Source organism: Saccopteryx bilineata, chromosome X (genome assembly GCF_036850765.1).
Source record: "Saccopteryx bilineata isolate mSacBil1 chromosome X, mSacBil1_pri_phased_curated, whole genome shotgun sequence".
Classification (NCBI taxonomy): Eukaryota; Metazoa; Chordata; class Mammalia; order Chiroptera; family Emballonuridae; genus Saccopteryx; species Saccopteryx bilineata.
The window spans coordinates 100,311,824-100,324,746 of record NC_089502.1 but is presented as its reverse complement, the minus strand read 5'-3'; the positions used below and the strand labels follow the sequence as shown (position 1 = coordinate 100,324,746).

General features: G+C 45.2%; 1 protein-coding gene across 1 annotated transcript; it reads right to left on the bottom strand.

Annotated features, from left to right (window-relative positions):
- Positions 1-2,118: 2,118 nt before the first annotated feature.
- USP27X (ubiquitin specific peptidase 27 X-linked) lies at positions 2,119-7,169 on the bottom strand. Its single transcript, XM_066250503.1, has 3 exons — positions 7,109-7,169; positions 5,673-5,845; positions 2,119-5,387 (listed from the first exon to the last, which is right to left on the bottom strand). Exons 1-3 carry the CDS (start codon positions 7,167-7,169, stop codon positions 2,985-2,987), a joined length of 2,637 nt encoding a protein of 878 aa, XP_066106600.1. The 3' UTR covers positions 2,119-2,984.
- Between the last annotated feature and the right edge of the window lie 5,754 nt (positions 7,170-12,923).

The window sequence follows — 12,923 nt, the reverse complement described above, 5'->3', positions numbered from 1 at the left end:
TCCTCTGTCAAAAAAAAAAAATCAATAAAAGTTAAGCCCTGGCCAGATAACTCTGAAGCACAGTTCCAGAGCACAGAGGTTGCCAGTTCAATTCCCCTCTCAGGGCACATACAGGAGCAGCTCAATGTTCCTGTCTCTCGCTCTCCCTGCCCCTCTCTATCAAAAAAAATATATATATACAGTATTATATCAGTGTTAAATTTACTGAAGTTGTTAACTATACTGCAATGTAGAGAATATGCCTATTCTTAGGCAAAGCACACTGAAGTGCTTAGGCATGAAGGGGTACGATGCAAGTAATTTAACCTCATATGGTCCAACACACATGCACAGAAGAGAGAGAGAGAGAGAGAATGTACAAACTATAAAGCAAATGACATAAAATGTTAGCAATAGGTGAGTCTGGTAAAAGGAATACAGATGTTCTTTGCACTACTTTTATTTTTGCCACTTTCCTGTAAATATAAAATTATTTCCAAATAAAAATGTTTTTAAAATGTGAGAGCATTTCTGTGCAAATTCTGGTGGCACGTGCCTGATTGAACTCTTCCTGTGGCAGAGAAGAGGAATGAGGACATGGCCGGCTGTCTTCTCAGGCAAGCTACCAGACACATCCCAAAAGGCAGTCAAATACATGACATGAAGTTACCAAGTGGTACGAAAGGCCACTCATCACCTGATCTCCTCTATCCTAGAAGAAATCAAAAACACATTTTCTGGCCCTGGCCGGTTGGCTCAGCGGTAGAGCGTCGGCCTGGTGTGCGGGGGACCCGGGTTCGATTCCCGGCCAGGGCACACAGGAGAAGCGCCCATTTGCTTCTCCACCCCCCACCCCCTCCTTCCTCTCTGTCTCTCTCTTCCCCTCCCGCAGCCAAGGCTCCGTTGCAGCAAAGATGGCCCGGGCGCTGGGGTGGCTCCTTGGCCTCTGCCCCAGGCGCTAGAGTGGCTCTGGTCTCCGCAGAGCGACGCCCCGGAGGGGCAGAGCATCGCCCCCTGGTGGGCAGAGCGTCGCCCCTGGTGGGCGTGCCGGGTGGATCCCGGTCGGGCGCATGCGGGAGTCTGTCTGACTGTCTCTCCCCGTTTCCAGCTTCAGAAGAAAAAAACAAACAAACAAACAAAAAAAAAACACATTTTCTCCTGAGGCTTATGGGCCCTGGATGTTGTTGAGATTTTGGTCATGAAAGGAAGGTGTATTGGTTCCTTCCTCCATTCAGTGTTTTGAATATCTGCTTACTATGTGTAGGAGCTGTGCTAGGGGCTGAGGATACAGCTCAGGATACAAGTGGAGCCAAAATCCATTCTAAAACAAAAACAAAAACAATCACCCTATGAGCTAGTTGGGGATGTACCTACAACCACTTAAATAACTGTATATTTCCAAATGAGTTAACCATCAAGTAGACTTGGGAAGCCCTGGGAGAGCCCAGCCTTTTACCAGAGCCAGTCGAGTCAAGCTCCATTAGTCTGATGCATATTTAGTTTCCACCCAAGATTTCCAAGGGTTATACTTGCTGAAAAGACAGAACAACCAGTGCTTACCCTAACCTGGGTGCAGTCCATCTGTTTTAGCATAGCTCTCTGCAAGCTGCTCTGCCCTCTGTGATAATCAGGAAAGAGGCCAACATGCCATTCCACTAATATCCCTGGGCTGATGGACCAGCAAGCTTTGGAGAACAATCTTTCTACTGATCTATGCCTGCAAGTGAATGCAACAAATCTATTCATAATGCTTGTGGAAGGGAAAAACCACTAAACACCCTTATGTGGAAGCCTGGCAGCCTAGTGGCCCTAAGAGTCCCATCACTGGAGGGCTAAGTCATGAAAGCAATATGACAGTCTTTCAAATGGACAGAATAATGACTTCTAAGGAGAGCTGTAGTTCTACCCACCCCCCACGCCCAATCCTGGTGTTGGACTGACTGTGCTGCCCTCTACACAGGAACAATAGTGCAGTCCTTTGCCTTGGGGCTCCAAGTAGGCAATGCTGTAGAGGGAGTTGAAAGAGAATGTGTATTTATCTGTATGTGATCCTTACCTCTGATGCATTCTGGTCCTGCTGCAAAGAAGTTTTAGATCCAATAAACGTTTACTGAGACCTCCACAAAGTTCCAAGCCTTTTACTTTATACTTTGACACATTTTATATCATTTAATCTTTAACAATACCCTTTAAGGTAGGAATTATCTGCATTGTACAGTTGAGAAAACAATCACAAAGAGGTTCATTGATTTGCTCAAGTATATCATACAGCTGTTTGTTTTTTTTTTTTTTTAACACACACACAATACTCTTAGCAGAGGCCCCTCTGTGTTGGTTGCTTATCTTACAGTATTTTTTGTCCTCTCTACTACTGGAGCCATTGCTCCCCTCATACAAGCCCCCTTTTTTGATCTCTTTTCACTAGCCCTCGTGGGCTTTTTTTTTTTTTTTTAATACTGCATTTAATAGCACAAAAAAATCACAAATACAAAGAAACTGGCAAAGGTGTTTGTCAATGAGATATCCCTGCCTCCTCCACTTTTCCACTTTCATACCCATAGATGTAATGGGCTACATTTATATAAACTTTTCCTCCGGCCACAAACATATAACTGTTATGTGATTGGTCAGTTGAAGCTGAAACACCCACGGAGAAAGATGTTTTACAGTTACAAGGGCACACACACACACACCCCACCCCCCTCCCACCCCACACTTTCCCACACAATTTTTTGGAGGAATATAGGATATGTACCAGTGTCAGGATCTCCCTGCCTTCTTCACCAGAGTATTTCTGCCATTTAATTTTCCTTTAAGTGACTGCTTAGACTAGAGCCTCTCCTCTCCCCCTCCTACATCTCTTCCAATCTGGACCTTTTAGACACTGGGTACTGTTCAATTCTTACGCTGTCAGGCCCATGGGTCATGCAAGTAGATCCTTTAAATCTCAATGCCAGTTGTAGTATAGGTGTCCTCTTCCATTATAGGTAGGTCTGTGTGTCACTTCAGTAGGCTTGTGTATTCATTTCTTTCACTTTTTCTGATTCATGTTCCAGGACCTGTTTGTGATAGAACAGTAAATACCCTTCACTGTCCAGAACGTCCTTAATACTGGCCTTGGTGATGACGGCATCATCACACTTGAACCACTGGTCCTTGTGGTGCCGGATGAAGCTGGTGTAGTGGCCACTCTCCAAGGTTCCTTGGTGATTAACCACGGCAAACAAGGAATACTTATTCTCGTCGTTTCCACTACTGGTTGGCAGCTGCAACTGTCCATTCATCCTGCTTTCTTTACTTGAGGCCATAAATGGTGTCATATCCAGCTCCAGAGGAAAGGATATGTATGTAGTGATCTTGCGCCTCTGTTTGGCCGAGTGTTCAAACCGTTTGAAATGAAAGCAGGCAACAACAGGTAATTTATTCATTGTGAGTTGTTTGGTAGATTCCTGGTAGCTTTGGCAACTACTGCATTTGATTTTGGCACTGCTCCCTAGGTGCTCTGGCCTTGTAAACCTTCGCAAGCAGTCTGTGAGAGTAGTGGTTCCTGGTATGTGGCTTTCCCCATTCACATTGCTCTCCCTCCCTGGGCTCATAGGCCAGAAGGAGGTGCAAGAACCAGGCAAGTCCAAACTGATGTCCCAGCATGGGTCTATCGTGGTAGAGACACCATGGCAGGCTTGACAGGTCACATCAGACTGCAGGCCACCTGTGAAGATTTGGTCTATGATGCAGTTACAGTGGTTGGGATTGTTGGCCGCCTTCCCGGCATCATCACCTTTGCAGTGCCGGTGCAGGACATCTAACGCTGCAATGAGAAACTCGTGAGCATCCTGTTGCCTGTACCCTGCTAAATGACGTGCGTGTATCCACACCAGGTGCAGTAACTTATAGGGAACATGAGGAGATGGATTTCCAGAATACAACTCCCGAAAAAGCGAAGACATTTCACAGACCAGACACAACTCTGGAGTTGGCATTTCACATCTGTGCCTGTCAGAGAGGAAGAAATCTCTCAAGATCGGAGTGTGGGTAAGAGCCTGGACGATGCAGTTCATAAAGCACGTGTTTCCAAGATTGATTAGTCCTCTTAAACCGATGGTAAAGGTAGAAGTGATTCTTCTTCTCCTCGGGTTGTATCCCAGCAGTTCGAACTCCGGTCTGGTTGTCTCCCAGGTTGGGTATTTCTCACAGAGGCCAGGCACTGAACACTGCTGGTGAGAAACGTCGGTTGAGGTGGAGGCTTGTAATTTCAAAGCTTCTCCTTGCTCTTCTTTGGCAATTTGCTCAATGTCTCTGTCATAGACATAGTCCTTGCACATAAAGCAGTATATACCTCCATAGTAAAGGTCTACAGCTAAGTTGTGCTGTTTTGTCTCAGCGTGCTCATGAATGTGTTTCTCGGTGAAGCAGCCAAAGAAGACACAGGAAAGGCAAGAGTGGAGTCTGTTCAGGTGGGTGCCACACACATGGCAGATGCAAGACTTTGCCTTGCTTTTCCTGGACTCGGGGGTTCTACACCACACGAAGCACTGGTAGATCACCCGGAGTTCCTGCCTCCAGTTCTCTCCTACCTTAAAGCTGTTCACGTGGGAACAGCCTGGTGGACCCACAGCGAAATCCACATCTAGGCATCCGCCCCCAGGGCCGCGCCGGGGCCGGGGCCGGGGCGGGGGCCGTGGCCTAGGCTGTGGTGGGGTACGGAGACGGGTCTGAGGCCGTGGCCGGGGTCGCCTACGGGGGGCACGACTGCGCCGTGAAGAGGGATCGGGGGGCCGCGGGGGATCGGAGGGAGGGGTGGGGGGAGGCACCTCGTCGCCTTTGCCGTCGCCACCGCCGCTCCGCGCTGGGTTCTCATTCTCCAGCTCCTGCTTCGGCTCTCCCGTCGGCTCCTGCTCTGCCTCCTGTACCCGCTCGGGTTCGGGCTCCAGCTTGAGCTCAACCCGGCGGCCCGGACCCTCCTCCGGCTCCACTTTCCCGGCGGCGTCCACCTTCCCTGCCGCCTCCACCTTCCCTGCCGCCTCCACCTTCCCGGTGGCGTCCACCTTCCCCGCCGCGTCTACCTTCCCCGCCGCGTCTACCTTCCCCGCCGCGTCTACCTTCCCTTCCACCTTCGCCTCTGTCTCCACCTTCCTCTCCGCCTTCTCCGCTGCCGTCTCGGCAGCCTCGGCCGTCTCCGCCTCTTGTACCCTCCTCCGCCTCCAGCGGCCGCGGCTCCTCCCCCTGCTCGCTGGGCTCGGGCGGCCACTGGGCGTGGCGGCGCGGGGGCCACGCAGACTTGGGCTGTCCCCCGCCCGGCCTGAGGGACGGCGCGGCGGCTGTGGCAGCTGGACCCAAAAGGGACTTGCACTGAAGGAGGCAGCGGCGGAAGCAGGCGACGCCCCCGGGAATCCTCTTGCAGTAACCCCCTAGCGGAGGCCGCTCCTGCAGCCAGGCCTGGTTTCCTTTAATTCAGTATTTACCAAACTTGCTTGTTCCCGAGAATCACGTGGGGAGCGTGCTAAAATTACAGATTCCTCGGCTCCACCCGCAGACCCACTGAATCAGAATCTCGAAAATAGGAGCTCCGGAACCTGTGTCTTTAACTAGGGCCCGAGAGGATTCTAATGATCAGGCAAGTTTGGGAAACACAGCTCTAATTCATTGAGGCTGGCGGGAAGGGGGGCGGGGACCGCGCAGTCTCTTTAAGGCGCTTCCAGTTCTCGGCTCCAATCGCTGTTCTGACCCCCTTCGTCGTCTCCTCCCCTCTCCTCGTCCTTCCCTCCGTCCAGGCGACTTCCCCCAGCATTGCGGGGCTGGGGACACAGGGATAACCAAGTCCAGAAACGTGTCTGGGGCTGTGAAATGTCCCCGCAGAAGCCAGGTCCTGAGGGGAGCAGTCAAAAGCTGTGATAGAACATCATCTCTGTGTCTGAACCTACCCCCTGAGCCAGTCCCAGGCTCCCCTCCCACCTCAAATTCTGCCCTGTGCCCTATCAGGATGAAGCCCAGATCCATTCGGGACAGGCCTGGACTTCAGACTTCCAGGGGCAGACCTCAGAGGCACATCCCTTTGCCCATCTTATCAGTGCTCTGCAGAGGCTGCGCCTGCTTCTCGCCTCCTCCCCTGGACTCCAAGGCTGCGAGTGGGTTGAGGGTTTGGCTGCCGGCCTTCTGGTCTAGCAGATGCTGAGCAACCCAAGGGCAGCAGGAGGGACCAGGCACAAAAAAAGCCATGCTTACAGCTGGCAGCTCCTCTATGGCTGAGAGAGAGGCCTGAACTACAGGACGTCATCCCAAGACCCTCTAGCACCAACAGGTGGGAGTGGAGAGGGCAGGCCTGGGTCTGAAGGCCTCTGGGAGCTCCTGCACTGAGAACTGTTGGCAATGGGTAGCAGCACTATGGGGCCCATGAGGACTGAACCCAGAACAAGTGGCTCAGGTCTTAGGAATGTGAGGGAAGTCACGGAGCAGCCACAGGTGCTGGTCCCAGGGAGGGCAGCTCAGGGATGGCATCAGGATGGGGAACAGCGAAAAAGTAGATAGCCGGTGCTGGAGGATCAGGAGACAGTGTGTTTAGGAAGAGTCAGTCCCTGGTTCATGGTGATCGCTGGCCTTGGCCTAGTCAGTACACACTGCCAAGTTGATGGATCTGTGCTGCCTGATGATACCCTAGCAGAGTTCTTGGCATGGGACATCACTGCTTCACCTGACCTCTTCCTCCCAGGAGGAGGATTGCTGAGGCCTGCAGGGGTTAGCAGCATGAATTGCTTGTCAAGATTCAGGAGCACTTAAATTGGATAGGGTGCCTGGTTCCCATACAGCTGAGGTACCCAGAGCTGCCCTGGTGCCTCCCCTTCCTAAGTCAACTCTTGCTTTACTTCCTTGAAGCACCACAGCATCTTTCTAATAAATTCTGCCCTGTGTGGCCTGAAACCAGAGGAATTGCCACTAACTCATTCACAGAAGGATTCCTGCTCCTGCTGTTGCTGCTAAAAATGACAGGAGTCATGGAGGGGTTGAGAGGTGGAGAGACAGGAGATATACTCTCATTCCATCCCACAGAAGAACACACATCAAAGGGAACTAGATCTCTGTGTAGGTGGGACTGCTTACCACTGAAGACACCATGGCGACACAGCTGCCTTACTGATCAACTTCCTGCAGAAGCGCTCTGGTCCAGCATGTTCTAGAAGTGGTGGTTCTGCCATCATTCACTCAACACATGTCTACTCAGCTTTAACCCAAAGCCGGGTGTTGTACTAGAAGCTGTAGACACAGCACTGAACCTAATAAACTTGCCCAAGACTACATTCCCCAAAAGGCAGCCGAAAGAAGTGTCTGGGTCACCAGCAGAGAAGGGGCACTAAAAACAAAAGAATTAAGAAAAAGATTATCAGGAACTGTTTGACATTCTTTTAAAAAAATTATCCTCCTTGGAAACATCAGAATTTTCACTGTGCTTCTTTACATTCCTTGTTGCATGTTGCTTTTGTTCTGCATTACGTGCGGGGGGGGGGGGAGGGTGTCATTATAATCATTCTTTCCTTCCTTATTTAGTTTTTATTTTAATTATGGGTCTTGCTTTGAAGAAAGTTTGAAAAATAGTATCTAAAAGAGCACAATATAATATAACCAGGGAGAAAAATACATATAGTATGTAATTGGACAATTCTATAGGTTTCTGTGCAATTTGTTAATGAACTGGATCTTAAAAGATATGTGAGTTATGATTTCAGGAATAATGGTTATTTAAATAATTGATTACATTTCGATCTTTTATATATATACTTTTTTCACTTTGAGAAAATAGATCTACTAATTTTTTAGCATTATCTAACAATTTTTTCGATGCTTAATGCTTGTATGGGTCTGGATTCAGTCCTGGGCAAATGTTCCCACCTCTGCTTCACAAAGACTCCACTGCAGGGTAGCAGAAGGGGGCTAACCTACTGGAGACCCCTCCTCACAGCACCAGCGCTTGAATACAACTCTGGCCACAAGGTGGCAAAAGATTTTATGACACTCCCTTGAATATTTTTTGTATGTTTATATAAAATCAATGATTCGTATCAAAATACTCTAAAAATATTTTAACATCGTGCTCTACACATTGTGACATTTAAAATTTTGCATCAAAAATGTCAGTTAACTGGAAATAATGTGATTTCTGACAAATATTAACATTCACAAACAAAACTGTTCCATTACGATTTCACATGAAATCAGTTAAACCTGAATACCTTAATGATTTGAGAGCCACCATCTTCTGATTTTAAAATTCATAGCCAAGCTCTTCTTTCATAGTTGGAATATGTACATTTTCCCTTTCTCCCTGAGTTCTTAATTCCATTTTATTCTCACAGAATTTTGTGTCAATAATATGTATTTTTTCACTTGAAATGATTTTGATTGTCCTATTTACCTACAGCAAAAATATATATTTTTGCTAGTTAAATGCTTTTTAGTATTTCTATGATCATAAAGGTCTGTGTTGTTTAAAAATTTACTCTTGCTTATGTTATGATAATTAATATTAGACTATATTGGATCAAAATATTATAAATTACAGTATTTGAAAGGTGATTGTTAAATATCAAAACAAAAGAATTACTAGGAAAAAAAAGAATTATTAGAGATAGATAAGTCTTTGTTTTAATTTAGTGGGTGTATCCATGGATAAATATTGCCTATTGCTAGAATTAAACAAGATTCAGCATCAGTTCTCTTCCTACCTTTTGCTTTGTTAAACATTAGCACACTGAAACCTCGTTTATCTAAATCAGTCAATGAGAATGGACATTTTGTTTTAGCAATGTCACTCAAGTCTTTGAATTCCTTTGGAGATATATGAGGGAAATATTACACAATGGTATATATTCAACAATGTTTTCCATGATTTATCAGCTGACAGCTACATTGAGTTCTCCTTCAACTTTATTGGAAACCATCTAAGTTGCAAAAGGATTTATCCCCTATTCATTGTTTAGAGCAATTTGTTTCTTCATCATTGACAGCAATGTTTGTAATTGTCTTTCTGGTACCCTGAGGACTTTACACTGCAGGGCAGTGCACCCAGGTAACATTCAAGATGGGTAAAAGATAAGCTTCTCTATTACAAAGTACAAAAAGGACTGCTGTGAAAAAGGAGATGGAAAAAAAAGAGAACCAGCTTGATCCCTCTACCACAAGTGTGTTTTCTGGCTGATCAATTTTAGAAAATATGAAATTTGAGGAGGTAGACATTGATCCCCTTAAAATTCTAAGTGCTTCTCTGAACCTATGTATCCTGATTGATCAATGTCACCCCATTAAATTTAATTAAAAAAACTAAGTGCTTTGTGTACCCCCTGGAAAGTTTTCCTGTACCCCCTGGGTAAATAAATAATGGACATTCCACTTTTAAGGTTGCTGGTTTACATTTATTATTATAAAACTAATATATACAATATTTGTGGTTTTTAAAAAGGTATAGAAGAGAGCATAATATGAAAAGCCTTTCTCTCCCCTGTCAATCACACCAAGTTCAATTCCCCTAAAATAAGCATTTGTTAATAGTTTCTCATGTATCCTTTGAGAAATTTTCTATTGGAACACAAAGGTTTTCTGCATGTATCCTTTTATGAAGTAGGACTGATACTGTAATATACATATTATCTACAATGTATATATTGGACACCCGGAAATGCTTTCCAAGTTGACCTCCACATCCTGTGCAATGCCAATAAAAATTCCAGTGATTTTTTTTGTGTGGGGGGGGAGAGAATTTTACAAATTAACATAGAAGAATAAAAATCATTTTCCCCTTCCCATTTTCTCCTTCTTCCTCCCACAAATGAAAATGTAATGGCTATAGCTGAGTAGCCATCTTGTAAAAAACAAACAAACAAAAAAACCTGATTTCTCTGAATTTATTCTTACATGAGTAGAAAAGCCATATTTTACCAATTCTAAGAGGTACATCTTCTCGTGTTTCAACATCTCTGAGATTTTTGGAGGACAGTTTAATGATAATATTTGCAGCATTTTTTCTTTCCTGAGGGTACATAAAATAATGGTGTGTCTTACAGTCAACAGTGTCCGAGGATCACTATAACACTGGAAATATCATCCTGTTTGAGCTTTTGTTATTTGGATTCCAGTTATATGTAACTGACTACAGTTCCTAAGTAACAGCATTCTATTTCACTCCTAGTGAAGTCTGAAGTCCTTATTCTGGCCTTTAAAGCCCCACAGAATCTGACCTTAGTCTCTTAGACCTTACTTCTTATTAACTCAGCCGTGCCTCAAACACACTAGATTTACTGCTGCTCCTTGAATAAGCTAAACTAACTCCTACTTCCAAGCCTATGCCCTTATTGTTTCCTCTGCTTGGAAAGCTTTTTCCCCAGAAATCCTCATGGCTTTCTCCCTCACTTCGTCAGATTTCTAATTAAATGTCACCTTATCTTAGAATCCTTCCTTGGTCTCTATATGCAATAAGATTCCATCACTGCTTTATTTTTCTTCAAAACACTATCCCCACATCATATACTAAATATTACACAGGCACACATCAAAAAATTACTATAATGTACATTCCATGAGAGTAAGATGTTCACTATTTTATTCCCAATGCCTCTTTGGCACTTAATACATATTTAAATATCTGTGAAATAAACAAATGCATGCTTTGCATCATAAGTGAAGTCGACCATATTTTAATGTTTACTGGCCATTTTGTATTACCTTTTTTGTGAAATGCTATTCACATTCTTTGCCTATTTTTCTTTTGGCTTCCTATTAACAATAATAAATAACACTTATGGCACTTGAAGTATGCTAGGAGTTATTTTATTAAACAGGTTTGAGTCTCACTACAATTTTTAGAACAGGTTCTGTTCTCATCCCCATTTTACAGGTGAGGAAACTGAGGCAGAGAGAGATAGAGTGACACCCAAGATCACATAGCTAGTAAATGATGGACTTGAGGTCCAAACTCAACAGTTGGAATATAGAGTTTGAACTCGTAACTACTAAGCTATTAGTCCTTTGACATATTCTAGTAGAGAGAGAGAGAGAAAAGAAACAGAAAGAGAAAGAAATAAAGAAAGGAAGGAAAGAAAGAGAAGGGAGGGAGGGAGGGAAAGAGGAAGGAAGGAAGAAGGAAAGAGAAAGATTTCCATTTATCATTTGAAAGTTGTTTTTTTTTTTCATTTTTCACCATATGATTACTATTGTTATGTAATCAAGATTTGCAAACTTTTATTTATGCATTCTGGGTATTAGTGTCCAGGTTGTTTGTTTGCTTGTTTGTTTGTTTGCTTTTCTGATTATACAGCAAGTGCAAAGGTCCTGAGACAAAAGAAAAATGAGCTGGATAATCTTAAGAAATGAAAAGGTCAGAATGGCTTGAATTTAGTTATCAAGAGGCCCTGGCCGGTTGGCTCAGCGGTAGAACGTCGGCCTGGCGTGTGGGGGAACCGGGTTCGATTCCCGGCCAGGGCACATAGGAGAAGTGCCCATTTGCTTCTCCACCCCCCCTCCTTCCTCTCTGTCTCTCTCTTCCCCTCCCGCAGCCAAGGCTCCATTGGAGCAAAGATGGCCCCGGCGCTAGGGATGGCTCCTTGGCCTCTGCCCCAGGCGCTAGAGTGGCTCTGGTCCTGGCAGAGCGACGCCCGGGAGGGGCAGAGCATTGCCCCCTGGTGGGCAGAGTGTGGCCCCTGGTGGGCGTGCTGAGTGGATCCCGGTGGGGCGCATGCGGGAGTCTGTCTGACTGTCTCTCCCCGTTTCCAGCTTCAGAAAAATACAAAAAAAGAAAAAAGAAAAAATAAATAAAAAGTAAAAGGAGAATGGTACAAGATGAGGACAAGGATAGATATTCAAGCAGGGACCACATCACCTGGAAGCCGTAGACAACTCTATAGGATTTGAATATTATCTCAGTTGTGATGAGGATCATGTAGGAGAGTTAACAACGGAATGACATGATATAATTTATGGTTTACATACAATAATTATTATCTAATAAAATAGTAACTAACATTTGTTGATTTCTTATGATATCATTGGCACTACAGGTATTTTAAAAGTACTTTACTAAGTTATTTAAACCTCTTAACACACTGATAAGGTAGGTACTAATATTATTCTCACTATACAAATGAGAAAACTGGGACACAAAAACATAAAGTACTTTGAATTTGCTTATGCTTACTCTCTGCTTCTGTATTTGTCCCCATTCAGAATATATACCTTCAACAATGAGGTATCTGATACCTACTTTGTCCAGGCCCCTGATGTCATGCTAGTGGTTTCTGAGTCTACACTGGGATGATGGGAAAAGGAAAATGGCAAGCCCACTGGCTTCCAGGAGATGCCACTCCTACAGAGGCAAATAGCAGGCCTAGTGGTGTGGAAGAGGCAGAGAACAGAGGAGCTCAAGACACTCATGTGATTCCACTGGCCTTGACCCTTCTCTGGCTGAAAGAAATGAAAGGCTCACAGAGAGAGCAGTCATATTTGTAAAGGATGACAGCAGAGATGTAGATTATACTGTATCGTATTCTAACCAGCCATTTCTCCAGGTTTTACCACATTTCACCTCCAGTAATCTGTTTCTTAGCTTCCTTTAGTCTTCAGCAGTTTTTTCTTCCTTCTTTTTCCAAGTGAGAAGAGGGGAGATAGATTCTCACATGTGTCCCTACCGGGATCCACCTGGCAACCCCCATCTGGGGCCATGCTTGCAACCGAGCTATTTTTAGTGCCTGAGGCAGAGGCTCCAAGAAGCCGTCCTTATCACCCAGGGCCTACACTCAAACCAATTAAGCCATGGCTGTGGGAGGAGAAGAGAGAAAGAGACAAGGGGAAGGTGGTGAAGCAGATAGTCACTTCTCCTGTGTGCCTTGACCGGGAATCAAACCTGGAACATTCACATGCTGGGCCAACACTCTACCACAGAGCAAACTGGCCAGAACCCAGCAGTT